We start from the raw sequence: 18,166 nt of genomic DNA, 5'->3' as shown, positions 1-18,166 counted from the left end.
AAAAGTCATATGTAGGTACACAATGATTTACTGGGCCTTGGTTTGGCAGTGCTCTCTAATAAATACTCAAAACAATTGACAAAGCAAGCACTCATAAAACACAGCAGCAAAACAATGTACATAAACACAAAGCCATGAAGTACTTCTTCAGGAGGAATGAACTCCCAAACACACAGTCTCTAAATATACTAATTCCAAGGTCGCACAATCTAAAAAAACAAAGTTAAAGAGAAATGTTTGTTTCAGTAACAATTTGCCTTTTCCTTTTTCTCAGAGTCGCGTTGCTTCACAGTCAGTATAGACACAGTGACATATTAACTTTGACAATCCATGAACCAATGAAATCATTTTTCATCACTCTACTTGAAGCAAGAATGATTCACCTAGTCTTGACAAAACAAGAATCACTAGATAACTGGAAACTGTACATTGAAGAAGAGTGTCTGGGATCAAGTCACATCCACTGCATGTATATTGTGGCTGCCTAATCATTCACCGTATTTTGTTTGATTGAGACTCAACAAATTATTCCAGTTTCAGGAAATGAGCTAAGAGTCAGTCAGTGATGTCATTAGGCTCTAGATTGTTGAATGTACTATATCTTATGTGCATGCACTGACTGCGAAGCCATGTGACCTGGAGGGAAGAAAACAGTGAAGTCTTACTTAAACACGCTTTTCTCTTTATTCAAGGTCAAGTGCCCTGGGGACTAACGTATTTTAAGATGGGAGCTGCACATGCAAAGCTTCTGTATTGGAGGTTACAAAGCCTGCCCTGCAAAACTGTTTTTGAGTATTTTCTTTACATAGATTGATTCTGATGTTTTGTTTTAATGAGTGTTTGAGGTATTCACAGTTTAACTTCTGACAGTTGATTTACAGTTCATTTATCTTCATAAAATAAGACAAATATATCATGACACATGCATAATTTCCTTTTGTTTGTGAGTGAAAAAGAATGGTTATGGTGTGAAATCCCCCTTCTGGTTGGAAGTAAACTGATACCATTGTACCAGCTTGGTTTTGGTTTTGTGCCAGAGACCCCTTGGATTACCTAAATTGTAGAACATACATAAGGATAGGTAATGCCCTGCAGAATGTATCAAAGCTATCAACTTGTATTAGCTGAGTGACTAAAGGAAATATCAGCTGATAGCATAAGATGCCACAATGCTTAGCAATCTGTCTCTAGTAAGAACTTCAGAGGGTTGTCTGAATAAAGAAAATGCAATGAAAAAAATACAGAATTATGAAATGAAAGTGACTAATCCATGGATATTCTAATACAAGATCCACTGTCATAAAGTATTATTATAGTCCGTGAAATTATATGATTTACAGTTGCTTTTAACATTTAAATTATTTTGGCTCAGATTACATGTACACAGCAGTCATTCCTTTGCCTGTGATCTGACATAGACTGGTAAAATTGTACCAGTCTTTGTTCAGAACAGTGAGAGACAACTTATGTATTGCTTTGACTGGCTCTCTCATGGAGACATTAAGGTCTCATAGCATATGAAGTTCCTCTTTGATCCACAGCAGGCAGTCTTCCAGTAAAGGTTTTGCTGTGTATCCAAGTAAGCCATTCCACACCGTTGAGTAAACTGATTTTCTGGTTGACCTGCTCCCCAGTTTGGGTCTTTAACTTGGTCTGTATTGGTCCAATACCAATAGTCTGAGATCCTGTGTTTACGTATTCCCAGCCAAGCACCTCCTCCTTTGATGTTCTTAATAAGGCTAGTGACCTTTGCTTGGATAGCAGAGCTTGTAATGCTGACCAGATTTGTATATTTGGAACAACAATAATGAAGGGCTTCAGTCCAGGTCATTGGCTGTGTCACTAAATAGAGCAGGCTCTGTTCTATGCTTCCTGAAAGAGAAATACAGATTATAAAACACAAGGCACTTTTTATGCAGTACAGAAATATACATATATTTTTATATTTTTTAAAATATACATTTATTTTTATATTTTTTTAAATATACTTGGTATCCTACAGACTGCTCAGAAGTGACCTGTATCTAGCATACAAGGCATTCTCTGACCTATTTTACTAATTACACCACACCAACAAAGCAAACACCAAAATGTAGAAACACAGTAAAATAGGAACTGGATGAACTAAATTAACTTGAATGTAGAATAATTATAAACTTTAGAACATTTCAACCTAGGTGTACGAATATTGATAGCAAATTAACATTATATGTTTAGTTGTATTTTGGTTAAGAAAATACAAATGTTTGTGGATATGTAAAGTTTAGATGTAATAGTTTTTGTCTTCCATTATTTGGCTTTGATATGTTATTCATAATAAATGATGTTTAAATATATTTGAAAACTATAAAATGCTTGAAAAAAAGTTTATACTAAAATATAGCTGTTTTAAATATTTGTTTTTGTATTTATTGTAGGTGACAAGAAATAATATGTATTTTCTACCCCTAGTATGGCTGGGGTTTCTTTAAGCTTGCACATTAATTTAAAGGAAGTTTAATTGAATAATTGATTTTGATTGATATCCAAAGTATAAATGAGAGGGTTGTATTATAGTTTAGTATTTCTTTGAAGGCGAAATGCTGAGGTACCAGAATGAATAAACGCATAGACTAAAATCTGCCCTGGTGTTATGGTTATTGGAGTTTCCATTTCCTATTTTGCTGTGTTTCTATTTTACTAATGCTCAGTCTAGGGATCTAAATGTCTTCTGCAACATCGAATGTCTTCTGCAACATCAACAGAATGGTTTGTGAAGACAGGTTTATTTCACAGAGGACACCGCTGCTGTGGAACAGATTCTCCTTGATTGCTGATATTAAGGACATTTTTGGACTACGAAAGGGTTTAGTGGGAGAATTCTAAGAGCAAAAACCCAAGGCTCTGTTCCTCCAAACCTGCATAATCGGAATATGGAACTCCCCAGGAGTCTTTTGTGTCACCTACACTTTTTTGGGTGGTACAGTGGCACAGCGGATAGCATTGTCACTTCACAGCAAGAGGTTCCTTGGTTCAGTTCTCAGCTAGTTGCTTCCTTTGTGGAGTCTACTATATGCCTTCCCTGTGTTTTTGAGGGATTTCCTCCTGCTGCTCCTGTTTCCTCTCACATTCCAAAGACATGCAGTAGGTGGATTGGACACTCTAAACTGGCCATAGGTGTGAGTGTGCATGCAAGTGAGTCATGGTGAAGAACTACCATGGCAGGGCTAGCCACCCAGCAGTGTAAACCTTAGCTCTAGATGATTGTCACTGCTGAAGTGGCACCCCAACCCCATGTGCAAAAATGGGAAAACATGGAACCTCTTTAAGGTATATATACAAAATTGGAAAAAGAGGTTGTAGATGGATGGAACTACACTTCTTTAAGCTATGTATACTGTCACATGCAGTTATGAGATGGGTTTTTTTTTCAGCATTATGCAGATGGCTTACTGCTCTTTTTCTCCCGGAGAAGTGTTTCCTGTATGTAAGAGTCCCTACTCTGTTTTTCTGGAATATAGTCTCTTGTGGATTATCTACTCCTGGGCTGCACTAGATTATCCCATATACTAGAGTGCTTTAGTGCCATATGTGATTTTATATGACTTCATTAGGCATTACATATAGTCAATATAAAAGAAGTACGGAAACATTCAAAAAAGTAGTTTCCTGCAATAGATGAGCAGGAATTTGTCAAAGAGAAACAGATATAATAAGAGTTTGCATAATTTTGTAAGCGTATCATTCTGGAAAGAATAAATGAATAAATATACCACTGCAGATGAGACCAGCATCTGATGAACTACCACACGTTTCACTTCCCCAAGGATTGGCAAGACATTGAAATATAGATGTCTCTGTTCCTGAACATGTAACATTACTTAGCCAGGTAACGCCACTTCCTTTGCCAAAGTATGAATCACTGTCTACATATGTTGCAGTACCACAGCCCAACTCTTTGCACACCACATTAGCATCAAGAAAGTCCCAGGAATCTGCACAGATTGTTCCCCAAGTTTTATTGACGTAAATTTCCACTCTTCCGCTGCAGTTATCATAGCCGCCCACTAGTCTAACTTGTACATTTGAACCTAAAAACAAACAGAAAATGATAATGTAAGAATATTAATATGTTTATATGAAACACTGCACTGAAAGGCAGTACCATTTTTCCTATGCAAATATGTCATGGGTTAAACAAATGTTTACCTTAGAAATGCTGTTATACAAATTTTTGGATAAGGTGTTTTTCCTGTTGAAATACATTTTGTTTGTTTTCTGTATTTATATGCGGGAAGAAAGTTTACTAGTTAACACAATATCACATTGTAAATTTCAGTATTAAAAGCACATTCAGGCAGAAATTAAGTATGCAAACTAGTTTGGTAATGCAAGCAGAATGTAATGCAATGTATCTGCAGTTCACTGTTACTTAATATAAGGGATAGTATATGACCACTGGGAGTTAAAATGACAGGCATGGACCAAGACAGTTGCTAAGCTTCATGCAAAGCCACACCTGTGCAGTTGTCTAAGCACGCATTTATTATTCTATCCAGTGCATAAGCCTTCTCACATTAAGAGTAATTATTGTGCAAGTAATGTCTTGTCAGGCTAGTTCACATGTGGCAATGCTTGCTTCAAACCTAATAGTTTTGACTGTCTAAACTGATTGAAGATTTTAATTGTGCTTGTCAGTGTGACATCACCACACAATTAAAAGGGGTCAATTTCCAGCTATAACAAATGAGTTCTCAGTCTATAATCAAGTAATCACACATTTAGGTTTCATAGAGACATCTCTCTTTCTCTCTATTTAGAGACATAGCACATACACACACACACACACACACACACACACACATGTATATATATATATATATATATATATATATATATATATGATAGTATTTCACTTCATTGCTGACTGACATTGACAAATATTACATCAACTACAAATGGATGAAATTTAATAAATGAAAAAAAAAATGAAACATGATTTTATGTTGGGGGCAAGCCCCTGATACCCCCTGCTAATTCCATATACCAACTCCAAGATCACAAAATAATGGTGAAAAATCTCACTCTCCACTATGTAGTGATCCAGCAAAACAAATGGCATCCTGTGATTGACCAACATTTTGATAAAAAAGCCTCAATCTTTGTCTGAAATGCTGAATGTACTGAATGTATCACAAAACACACTGCACCCATACACCCATAGACAGATATATAAATATATGAGTTACCTTCATTTCATCGACAGCTCATTTCACTGACAAGCAAATCAGCAAGACCATTTCACTGAAAGTTCATTTCACTGACAACTCATTTCATCGACAGTGATATATGACCTTTTCCCCACTGTAGTGTGATCCTGGAGTTAGAATATATAGTAAGGGGAGATGTGGGGGGCACAGCCCCCCACACTGGGGGGTGTGGGGGGTGTAGCCCACCCCACATATAAACGTTTAAGCTATAGAGATGGATACTTACAATTGCAATGAATAACTGTTTTGCAGAAAACAATATACAACCAAAGTATGTGGGGGGGCTTCACCCCTCACCCCCCCCCAATATGGGGGGCTGTCCCCCCAACCCCCCTTACTTTATATTCTAACTCCAGGATCATTCTACAGTGGGGAAAAGGTCATATATCACTGTCGATGAAATGAGTTGTCAGTGAAATGAACTTTCAGTGAAATGGTCTTGCTGATTTGCTTGTCAGTGAAATGAGCTGTTGATGAAATGAAGGTAACCCATATATATATATATATATATATATATATATATATATATATATATATATATATATATATATATATATATATATGTATAGACATTTGTTTACCAGGAAAATCTTATTGGGCAAAAGTCCATTTACACTGGAGGGCCGATGAGAAAAGCTTCATGGGGTAACAGACAAGATTACATACATAGGCATAGATATAGAGCCAACCAAAGCTTAATTTACACAGATACAAATATATCAAAGCTTAATTAGATGGGTATGCAGCAAAACAAAGCAAATATATGGTACATGGATACATAGGATTTATACTAGTTACAAAAATTTTAACAGAGAATTCCACTGGGAATAAAATACATTCTGGAGATTATTGGATTAACAACCAAGGTTCAATTACAGTTTTGGAATATGAATGGTTAGTATCTAAGTTTGTGGAATGTCTGAGAAACAGAAGGATGGGTTAGATGGAAAGCTGTCAATACTGTTGAAGTAATAATAGTATTAGGCTGGTATGGAAGAAGCAGTATGAGCCAACCAGGGCTGGAGCGTGGGCAGAGCTACTTGTTGAATAAATGGCTTTTGAGCATTTTTTTTGAAGAGGGCAGAGTTAGTTGTGTGGGCAGCCGAGGTGGTGCAGCAGTTAGCGTTACCACTTCACAGCAAGTGGTTCTTTGGTTTGATCCTTGGCTGGGGTGCCTTCTGTGTGGAGACTGCATGTCCTCCCTGTGGTCACATGGGTTTCATCCGGGTGCTCCGGTTTCCTCCCACATCCCAAAGACATGCTGTAGGTGGGTTGGACACTCTAATTCGGCCCTAGGTGCGAGTGTGTGCATTTGAGTGCCTTCTGTGGAAGGTTGGGCACCAGGCTGGCACATCGACACCATAAAACTCCACTGCCAATCATGAGAGGACTGGTGATCTGCTGTGTCGACCCCTAACCAGGAAAAGCTGAAAGAAGAAGAAGGGCAGAGTTAGTTGTAGATCTAATAGTTTGAACTTTGTGAGAATGGGTGAGGCATGTAGGAGTATAGACAGAAGGTGGGTTGTAGCGACTGCAAGTTCTGTGTTATTGGTTAGAAATGCTTTGCTTCTATATAGGGTACCTAGTTTTTTATGCACCTTTTTATAACTTGTGATATATAAATGTCAGATTTCATGTTATCATCACTAACAACACCTAGGAGTTTTGTTTGTGATATTGAAGATAAAATTATTGTGTATTACACACAAACATACACACACACACACACACACACACACACACACACACACACACACACACACACACACACACACACACACACACACAAAACTTCACAAAACCTACTCTAAAAACATATGCTTCAAAAGTAGTTGTCTAAAAATGCTTTAAAACTGCTTAATGTTCAATTTTCTTTTTTCATTTTTTACTCTTCAGGTTAATGTCACATTTTCTTAGTCTCCTTAAATTTACTTCTTGATTCTCTGTTAGAGGACAGAGGAATGGTGAGGACGCAGGGAGTAGAGGTGGCAAAGTTGAATGAGTTTAAGTACTTGTGATCAACAGTTCAGAGTAATGGTGAGTGTGGAAGAGAGGTGAAGAAGAGAGTACAGGCAGGATGGAGAGGGTGGAGAAGAGTGTCAGGAGGGATTTGTGACAGACTAGTACCTGTAAGAGTGAAAGGGAAGGTCTATAAGAGGGTAGTGAGACCAGCTATGTTATATGGGTTGGAGACAGTGGCAGTGACAAAAAGGCAGGAGTCAGAGCTTGACGTGGCAGATTTGAAGATGTTAAGATTTGCACTGGGTGTGACGAGGATGGACAGGATTAGGAATAAGTATATTAGAGGGTCAGCCCAAGTTGGAAGGTTTGGAGACAAAGCCAGAGAGGCAAGATTACGTTGGTTTGGACATGTGCTGAGGAGGGATGCAGGGTATATTGGGAAAAGGATGCTAAGGATGAAGCTGCCAGGTAACAGGAAAAGAGGAAGGCCTAAGATAAGGTTTATGGATGTGGTAAGAGAGGACATGCAGGTGGTTGGTGTGACAGAGCAAGATGCAGAGGACAGGAAGAAATGGAAACAGTTGATCTGCTGTGGCGACCCCTAATGGGAGCAGCCGGAAGAAGAAGAAGATTCTCTGTTAGAGGAATGACTACAATAGACGTAGCTTTAATGTCTATGAGCTTACTGTTTGACTAATCTACAGAATTACTCTTTCATAGTATTTCTATCCCCACTTGTTAGGTGCACTTAAATAGCAGCTCACATGCAGCTAAACTGCAGGATTATGTGCAAAACATGTTTAAAATTCTCTTAGCATTTTATTCCCTCCTTTACAAAGAAAATTATGTATAACCTTCAATTACTATCGGCACTACTCACAACCTTTGTGTGCCATGTTATAGAACTAGAGCACACACTTTTACTCCATTGTTTAGCCATTCTACTACATGTATGGAGTAGATATGCAAGTGTGCCCTTCCCTGATTGTACCAGATTCACATACACAATGCCTTCACTGCATCAGACAGTCCCATGGAGTAACCTACAGGCTGGCACTGCTTTGCAGTGCAGCAATCTTTCCTCCCTCATTGATATTTTATATACTGGCCAATATATATATTTATTTATTTATTTATTTGCATTTGTTAACTGGGTAGTGTCCGACTGGGTCCGAAACCCTTTTTCAGTGGAGACCCAGGGAGAAAAACTCCAGAACAGTACAAATTAGATAAAGATTAGATATAGTTAAAGAACAAGTAAGTAGTTATACCAAATATCAATGTGTGTTACAAAATATGTTGCAAGATCACAGGAGAATTACAAGGAATAGCAAACTTTACATAGTACGCAATAATAAGTTACAAATTTTAAATATAGTTAAAGTGTACAATTTCCAAAAGAGAAAATGTGCAAGTAATGCAGAAAGATGAGCAGAAATAGGGTATCACACGAATGAGGAGATTAATATTTATTTATTTATTTATTTATTCCAGTTTGGTGACCGGGGAGGTCCCCTGGGCTCAAGAGCCCGTTTTCAGTGGAGACCCGGGGAGAAAAGCTCCACAATACAAAGTTACATGACATAATGAATTGCAAAGAAAAATATTTGCATTACAATCAATAGGTAGTATTACAAAAAATAGCAGGCAGAATTGCAGTCGAATAGGTATGGGACGAAGAGCGCAGTAACATTTTCTGTGAAGAAACAGGTAGGAATGAAGTTGAGTTTTGAAGGTGTTTAGGTTGTCACAGGTCCTCAGAGTAGTGGGCAGGGCATTCCATTTTTTAGCTAGGGGAAAAGGAGAGTAGAAGTTGACCAGCTGGGCATTTGGTTTTGTGGACGATAATAAGGTTTTGGTGAGTAGATCTAAGGGGTCTGAGTGGGGTATATGATTGAAGAATATTAGATAGGACAGGGCAGCTGGTGGGTTGAAATAATAATTTGTGGGCTGAGGCAATTTGGAGGAAATCAAGTTGATTGGGAGGTTCAAGCCAATTTAAAGTTTGTAGGGAGGTGCAGTGATGAGAGAAGGAATTTGCCTTGGTGGCGAATCTGGAGATTTTATTGTACCATACTTCCAGTTTGGAGGTAAGGGTGGAAGATAGATTAGTAAGCAGAGGAGCACTGTACAGAAGAGATGGGAGGAGATATGTGGTAGCCAAGGTATGTCTAGTAGAGGGAGAGAGGAAGTGATTGTTTCTGTACAGTAGGCTGAGTTTTATGTGGGTTTTCTTGATGTTACGTTGGATGTGGGTATTGAATTTTAAATGTTCATCGACGGTGACCCCCAGGGTTTGGTGGAGGGAATGATGTCAATGATGGAGTTGTTAAGGCTGAAGTGTTCATTGATGGTGACCCCCAGGGGTTTGGCAGAGGGAACGATGTCAATGATGGAGTTGTTAAGGCTGAAATGTTCATCGATGGTTACCACCAGGGGTTTGGTGGATGGAACGATGTCAATGATGGAGTTGTTAAGGCTGAAGTGTTTGTCGATGGTGACCCCCAGGAGTGTGGCAGCTGGAACGATGTCAATGATGGAGTTGTTAAGGCTGAAGTGTTTGTCAATGGTGAACCCAGGGGTTTGGCGGAGGGAACGATTTCAATGATGGAGTTGTTAAGGCAGAAGTGTTCATTGATGGCGACCCCCAGGGGTTTGGCGGAGGGAATGATATCAATGATGGAGTTGTTAAGGCTGAAGTGTTCATCGATGGTGACCCCTAGGGGTTTGGCGGAGGGAATGATGTCAATGATGGATTTATTACAGCTGAAGTGTTCATCGATGGAGACCGCCAGGAGTCTGGCGGAGGAAATTATGTCAATGATGGAGTTGTTAAGGCTGAAGTGTTCATCGATGGTGACCCCCAGGGGTTTGGCAGAGGGAACGATGTCAATGATGGAGTTGTTAAGGCTAAAGTGTTCATCGATGGTGACCCCCAGGGGTTTGGCAGAGGGAACGATGTCAATGATGGATTTGTTAAGGCTGAAGTGTTCATTGATGGTGACCCCCAGGAGTTTGGCGGAGGGAACGATGTCAATGATGGAGTTGTTAAGACTGAAGTGTTCATCGATGGTGACCCCTAGGGGTTTGGCGGAGGGAACGCTGTCAATGATGGAGTTGTTAAGGATGAAGTGTTCATCGATGGAGACCCCCCAGGAGTTTGGCAGAGGGAACAATGTCAATGATGGAGTTGATACAGCTGAAGTGTTCATCGATGGTGACCGCCAGGGGTTTGGCAGAGGGAACAATGTCAATGATGGAGTTGTTAAGGCTGAAGTGTTCATTGATGGTGACACCCAGGGGTTTGGTGGAGGGAACGATGTCAATGATGGAGTTGTTAATGCTGAAGTGTGTGTCGATGGTGACCCCCAGGAGTTTGGCAGCTGGAACAATGTCAATGATGGAGTTCTTAAGGCTGAAGTGTTTGTCGATGGTGAACCCAGGGGTTTGGCGGATGGAACGATTTCAATGATGGAGTTGTTAAGGCTGAAGTGTTCATTGATGGTGACCCCCAGGAGTTTGGCCGAGGGAATGATGTCAATGATGGAGTTGTTAAGGCTGAAGTGTTCATCGATGGTGACCCTAGGGGTTTGGCGGAGGGAACGATGTCAATGATGGAGTTATTACAGCTGAAGTGTTCATCGATGGTGACCGCCAGGAGTCTGGCAGAGGAAATTATGTCAATGATGGAGTTGTTAAGGCTGAAGTGTTCATCGATGGTGACCCCAGGGGTTTGGCAGAGGGAACGATGTCAATGATGGAGTTGTTAAGGCTAAAGTGTTCATCGATGGTGACCCCCAGGGGTTTGGCGGAGAGAACTATGTCAATGATGAAGTTGTTAAGGCTGAAGTGTTTATTGATGCTGACCCCCAGGAGTTTGGCGGAGGGAACGATGTCAATGATGGAGTTGTTAAGGCTGAAGTGTTCGTCGATGGTGACCCCCAGGGGTTCGGTGGAGGGAACAATGTCAATGATGGAGTTGTTAAGGCTGAAGTGTTCGTCAATGGTGACCCCCAGGAGTTTGGCGGAGGGAACGATGTTAATGATGGAGTTGTTAAAGCTGGTAATTTGAAATTAGTTTTTATCAGTGAGAGTGGATTTAGAGTGAGTGAATAGAAGAATTTTAGTTTTGAGAGGTGGTTTTGGTGCATCCATTTTTCAGTGGTTGAGAAGGCAGTTTGAGTTAGAGACTGGAGTTCTGTTAGGTTGGAGGCATAGCAGATCAAAGTTGAATCATCTGCGTATTGGACAATTTTGGTATTAGGAATGGCTTTGTGGAAATCATTAATGAAGATGTTAAATAGCAGAGGGCCAAGTATGGAACCTTGGGGTACTCCTGTGGGGGTGGGAAAGAAGGTGGAGGAGGCTTGGCCCCATTTCCCAGCTTGGGACCTGTCTGATAGATAGCTGGAGAACCAGGAAAGAGTTTTTGGGGAGATGTTGAGGTTAGATAGATGTTTTAGTAGATGGGTGTGGGAGATGTTATCGAAAGCTTTAGATAACTCTAGCAGAACAGACAAAACCATGTTACCAGAATCTCTAGCTGAATTGACAGAGTGTAAAAAGGAAAGAAGGGCTGTGTTGGTATTGTGTCCAGCGTGGAAGCCGTGTTGGGTAGGAGAGAGCAGCTCGTGTTCGGTCAGGAATGGCATGAGCTGCATGTTGCATTTCTCAAGAAGTTTAGAGATGGGTGAGAGGATGGCTGTTGGGCGGAAGGTGGAGAAGTTACAATTTTTGCCACCCTTGTGGAGTGGAAGAATAAAAGCAGAACATCATAGTTTGGGTACATAGGATTCGAGTAGTGATCTATTTATCAGGATGCTGATAGGGAGACCAATACTGTCTGAGGCAATTTTTAAGAAGGGGAGGGGATGTTTTCAGGGGCATTGGTGCAAGGTTTAAGTTTGGAGAGAAGTTTTTTTAGAAGGTAGGTGGATACAAGTTTAAGTTCAAAAGTAGGGGGTGTGGGAGGAGAGGGGGAGGAAGCTTGGGCAGAGGGGGTAGGGGGATGTTGTTGGGGAATTTTTTGGTTAGCTCAGCAATAGAAGAAGTGAAGAAGGTGTTGGATACTTTGGCAATTTCTTGGTCATATTTGCTAGTATCAGGACAAGGGTTGTTTGTTGTACCAGGCTTGAGAAGGGAGTTAATAGAGTTCCAGAATTGTTTGGGTTTTTTTGCATGATTTATTTGTAAATGGTTGTAGTAGGATTTTTTATCTATAATGACTTGCTTTTTGGCTAGATTTCGCAGCTGTTTGTATTTTAGTAAAAATACAGGCTGTTTATGATGGAGATAGCTTTTCCAGGATTTGTCTCTTTGTTGCATAATTTTCTTGTTTTTTTTTGGTAAGCCAAGGAGCAGTCTTGGCTTTAACTCTTTTAGTTCGTATTGGAGCTAGGGAGTTTAGGACAGTTAGGAATGTAGAGTTGAAGAAGTCAATGGCTTCGTCTAGAGGTAGGGATTTTAGTGGGTTCCAGTTAGTGAGCTTAAGGAAGACAGAGAATGTAAAGGGGTTAAAGTTAGTTAGGTTACAAGTGTGTAGGAGTAATAAATAGAAAGAAGAACAAAATCTAGCCAGGAGCAATACAGGGGCAAAGCCAGTGAGCATTTAGATAATCTTTCAGAATAGTTTTAAATGTGGTCAGGCTTGGATAATGTAAGATGTGCTGTGGAAGATTGTTCTAGTCCTTGGCAATTTTATTGGAGCAGAGGGAGTTGCCATGATAGTTCTGATACAGGGATACTTTTAGCGTTATTTTATTGGATGACCTTACGAGCCTGCAGTTAGTGTTAGGTAGTAACAGGTTTGAATGAGCTGGGCAGTCAGTGGGGTTGTAAAGGATTTTATGGGAAATTGAAAGTTGCTTTAGCACTAATAGGGTGAAAAGTTCCACCCAGTTGAGTTGACTTAGAACTGAGCAGTGATGGGTTTTACGGGGTTGATTAGAGGCAAACTAGGCAATTTTGTTATAGCAGAATTCTACTTTATTTAGGTCAGCTTTGAATAGATTTATAAAGATTTGAGAGTAGTAGAGGAGGGTGGATAGCAAGTGAGAGCTGTGGCAAGTCTAGCTTGTTGTGTAAGGTAAGGCTTAATCCTGTAGAGAGCACAGCATTTGGAGTGAACTTTTATGACTGTAAGGCATATGTGTTTCTCAGATTTTAGAGTATCATCTATTTTAACTCCAAGCAGCTTGGTCTGATTGGTAGGTTTGATTATTGTCCCACTGGAGGAGTGTATGGAGAGGGGCATTGTGCTGAGTTTGGATGATTTGTTAGAGAAGAATATGAGCTTGGTCTTATTTGGGTTGAGAATGAGTTGATGATTGGTGAGGTAATTTTCAATGTCAAGGAAAGATTTTTGCATTTTATTTTGCAGTTCTAGAAGGCAGTGGGCTGAGCAGATAAGAGAGGAATCGTCAGCATACTGGATGATGGTGGTTTGTTGGGTGGCCCTATTGAGATTATTGGTAAGCATTACAAAAAGGAGGGGCTCAAGTACAGAACCTTGGGGTAGCACTGTGGTGACCGGTAATAGAGTAGAAACAATGTTTGCCCGTTTTGTTGAGTAGAAGTTGATGGGATACAGTGGCAAAAGCTTTTGACATGTCTAGGAAAATAGCTGAGGCTAGCTCTCCTTCATTTTGAGGTGGTGAATGGTATCTGTAAAGGTAATGAGGGCTGTGTTTGTACTATGTTTAGGTATGAAACTATGTTGAGAGCTGGACAGTAGGTTGTTAATGAGGTGATACATGAGTTGCTGGTGAATACATTTCTCTAGGATTTTGGCGATGGGAGAGAGAGGATGGCAATGTGTCTGTAGTCTGTAATATCTCTAGATGGGCTGCTTTTATGAAGTGGTATGATATGAGAAATTTTCCATATGTTGGATACATACAGTTCAGAGAGAGAGTGATTTATTAGTATAGATATGGGGTAGGCAATGGAAGGACCAGTGAGTTTTAGGTATTCATTTCAAAGCTGATCAGCAGCCAGACAGCAGGATTTTAGTTTATATAGTATTTTGTGTAGGAAGTTTGAATGGGTTTAAAGGAGAAATACTTAGTGTCATTAGAGGTTTGGGAGGGGACAATGAGTGGTAGGATTGGTTTGTGGTTTAAGAGAGCAGTGATAGACTAGATGAAGTGAGAGTTGAACTGTGAAGCTAAAGGCTCAGTGGAATTACTAAAGAGGGGAGCAGGGGTGGAGGTTTTACCAGAGTTAAGGAGGTGGTTGATGTTATGCCAAAACTTTTGTGGGCTGTGCTGGTATTTTTGTTGGCAGGTAATAAAGTATGTTTGTTTTATCACTGATGACTCTTTTCTTAGCTTGATTTCTAAGATGCTGATAAACAGTGAAATCATTTGTGTTTTTGGTTGTATGGTAAAGTGACCAGGCTCTATGCCTTTGCTTCATAAATTGTTGAGTTTCAATAGATAGCCACAGGAACTGTTTGGACTTTTGGTGAAATTTCCTGAAGGAGGCGAGGTTATTCAATATTTCACGGAATTTGTTAGTGAAGCATTCGACAGCTAGGTCTAGTTGCAGGCTTTTTAGTGGTGATCAATCACAGTGTTGTAGCAGTATATTGAAAGGTCAGGGGAGAAATCTTTTTTGATTCGGGTGTATTTAAAAGGAATACAGATTTGAATATGTATTCTTCTCCTGATTAAAAATGTAGGGGCATGATCACATAGTGTAACTGGTAAACAACCTGCCAAGTACCCTAGATTAGGTTTGTTTATTAATATCCTGTCTAGTAGTAGTTTTTTATTAGAGAATTTGTCAGTGCGGCTGGGATAGTTAATAGCTTGGGTGATGTTGTATACGTTTATGAAAATGGTAGGAGAGCTCGGTGGAGCAGGATAACCAGTCAAGGTTGAAGTCACCAAGGATGATGGTTTCTTGAGTTAGAGAAAAAGATGACCAGGACAGGAGGGATTCAATGTTATGCAGGTTGTTACCTGTAGGCAGGTAGATGGCAGTGATATTAATGGCTTTGTGAGGATTAACATGTAGGTAACTGATTAAAATTTCTGCAGTGGGGTGGACTGGAGGGATACAATTTAGGTTTTCAAGATTAAGAGAGTCTTTAAACATAATTGCTATGCCTCCACCCCATTTATTTAGCCTATCGTGTCTTATAATATTGTAGCCATTTGTTGTTATTTCAGAATGCCTGATGTGGGGTTTAACCATGTTTTAGAAATAAATTCAATGAATATTACTCCCCAAAGGACTAACGCTACTTGTACCAGAATCAGTCCAAAACCATAAAATGTCATGTAAGGTACAGTAGCGAAGCACAGCAGCAACAAGGCAATAAGTTAAGCACAGATAGGCAGACAAAACTGCTACTCCATAAATATATAAAAAACTTTGATTTATTGTAGCAAATATACACAACACATGGTAAGCGCTTTCACCTAGATAGGCTTCTTCAGACCATAGAACCAAACCTTGTACACCCTTGATAAACTAAAAAGAGCGCCAAAACAGTTCAATGAATAAACAATTAAAGGTGCAGGGCCACTAACCATGTCCAAGGCATACAATATATTGAGGGAAGTAGTTACTAAACTATATTTAAACCACATACCAGACATATATAAAAAATATATATATATATATATATATATATATATATACAGACACAAATATATGTGAAAAAGTATATATACACATATGTACACAACGGCCCATTTATAAAGATAGTATATATAAATATATTTATATATATATATATATATATATATATATATATATATATATATATATATATATATATATATATATATATATAAAAATAATTATAAATAAATAATATTTGCATTTATCCATGTCATAATAAACAGGCAGGAGATACTGTCAATCTGTCCTCTATAAACTATAACAGTATCAATATACGAATGCATAAAGGCATATAAAATTATACATGTGCATACAAAGAAAACACTTCACCTCAACCTCCTGGACCTTAAAAAAGGTCTCAGCGGCACCTTCTCATTCAGCCTGGGAAATACATCTGCCTTTAGCCTAACAATCCATCTGGACTCAGCACTTTCAGTCCTACCCCTCACATCTCCCCCCCTATAATTAATATAAACAACATCCAAAACTTTAAAGTGGAATGAATGTGTGGAATCATAGGACAATACATGTTTGGATAGGGCATTAACAGTCGAACAGATCCTAATCTGGTATAAGTGTTCCTTTATCCTGTCTCCAAGCCTCCTGTCCATCTTGCCTACATAAAACGCAGTGCAGGCTTCACAGGAGGCTAAACAGACAACATGTGTAGAATTACAATCGGCATGAACCCTAACCTCATGATTAGTGCCATAAATGGGGTGGTGAAAGTAGACATCAGTATCAATACAACAGCAGTAGTTACAACTGCCACATGGTACAGTACCAGTACTTCTATCAACTACACCTACCTCCATCTTGGGATAACATAACAATTTCTTCAGGTTCAGTTTGTTCTTGTATACAAACCGTGGGACAATACCCACAACATCCCTCACATTCAATTCCAATGTTAACACCTCCCAATGTGATTTAATCACGTCCTTCAACCTACCAACATCCTTAGTATAATACAAAGGCACCCTGAGACCAACATCTCTACTCTCAACTCTATCACTCTGACAGAAACCCTCTAAATTCACTGAACTCTCAGAGAAATAGGGTGCAGCAGCTTGTCCTCTCAGGGTTATGAGGTCTCTCAGTCCTCTCTCCAAATCAGGGGTCTGATACTCCCTGTTCTTAAATATCTCACATAGGTCCCGAACATCAGCCGCAAAACCATCCTGACTGGGGTTATCCTGAAGCACCCTGTATACCTGACCCCTCACTACATTACCAAACATGTAACCTGGGTGCATGCTATGCCTGTGAAGGAAGGCATTATGTTGACATTACTTCATATACACTCCTGTATTCAACAATCCACACTCCAATCTCTGGACATAAACATCCAGGAATGAAATCCAATATTCAGAAACCTCATAACTGAACTTCAAATAGTGCGTCAAACCATTGACCTTTTCCAAAAAAATAAGCAAATCATTCTTCATGCCCCTCCAAATAAAAAACACATCATCTACAAAACGTCTATAAAACATAACAGACCTCATAAACTCATAAACTCATCCATACTAAATAAAAAATTATTCTCCCAAGCAGCCATGAAAAGGTTGGTGTAGCTGTTGGCACAAGAAGTGCCCATAGCCACGCCATCCTTCTGCAAATAGCACTGTGAATCAAAACAAAAATGTTATTCTCTAAAACAATCTCCATAAATAAGGCCAATAAATCCACAGCATCACTACTCAGTTCAGAGTTAACCTTCAAATATTCAGAAACCAGCTGCACCCCATCCTTGTTTGGTATCACAGTGAAAAGAGATTGGACGTCCATCGTTACCAACAAATATGGGAGGTCAACAGGGATCAACTTCACAAACTCATACAAATCCAAAAGAAACTGCTTAGTGTCCCTTAACATATATACATTAGCATCAACCACTGGATGCAAAAACCTCTCTATATAAAGAGAAAAGGGTTCAGTGATCCACCCCCTGCCTGCGATAATTGGCCTAATGGGTGGATGTATATTGTCTTTATGAATCTTCAGGAGGCCTTGTATCACTGGCAGGAGGGGGCCACCAACCAACAAATAATCATACAACTCATTAGTAATAACTTTGGTCTTAACTAAGTCATCCAGAGCCATTCTTATCCTATATACATGTGTGTCCACCATGTCACACTCTACTGTACTATAAAACCTCCGGTGTATATCTTAAGGGACACTAAGCAGTTTCTTTTGGATTTGTATGAGTTTGTGAAGTCGATCCCTGTTGACCTCCCATATTTGTTTGTAACGATGGACGTCCAATCTCTTTTCACTATGATACCGAACAAGGATGTGGTGCAGCTGGTTTCTGAATA

The 18,166-nt window shown here is 39.5% G+C and overlaps 1 protein-coding gene across 1 annotated transcript in view; it reads right to left on the bottom strand.

The window, feature by feature from the left end:
* Positions 1 to 1,489: 1,489 nt before the first annotated feature.
* LOC122795063 (deleted in malignant brain tumors 1 protein-like) overlaps positions 1,490 to 18,166 on the bottom strand; it is a 207,697-nt gene continuing 191,020 nt past the window's right edge. Inside the window, exons 5-6 of the mRNA XM_044063638.1 lie at positions 3,753 to 4,070; positions 1,490 to 1,872 (exon numbers count right to left, since the gene is read on the bottom strand). Coding sequence (XP_043919573.1) covers positions 1,490 to 1,872; positions 3,753 to 4,070 — 701 coding nt within the window. The remainder of the gene's footprint in view (positions 1,873 to 3,752; positions 4,071 to 18,166) is intronic.

Source organism: Protopterus annectens, chromosome 2.part1, assembly GCF_019279795.1.
Source record: "Protopterus annectens isolate FY-2018-M chromosome 2.part1, PAN1.0, whole genome shotgun sequence".
NCBI classification, from domain to species: domain Eukaryota; kingdom Metazoa; phylum Chordata; order Ceratodontiformes; family Protopteridae; genus Protopterus; species Protopterus annectens.
This window is presented reverse-complemented; position numbering and strand designations above follow the sequence as displayed.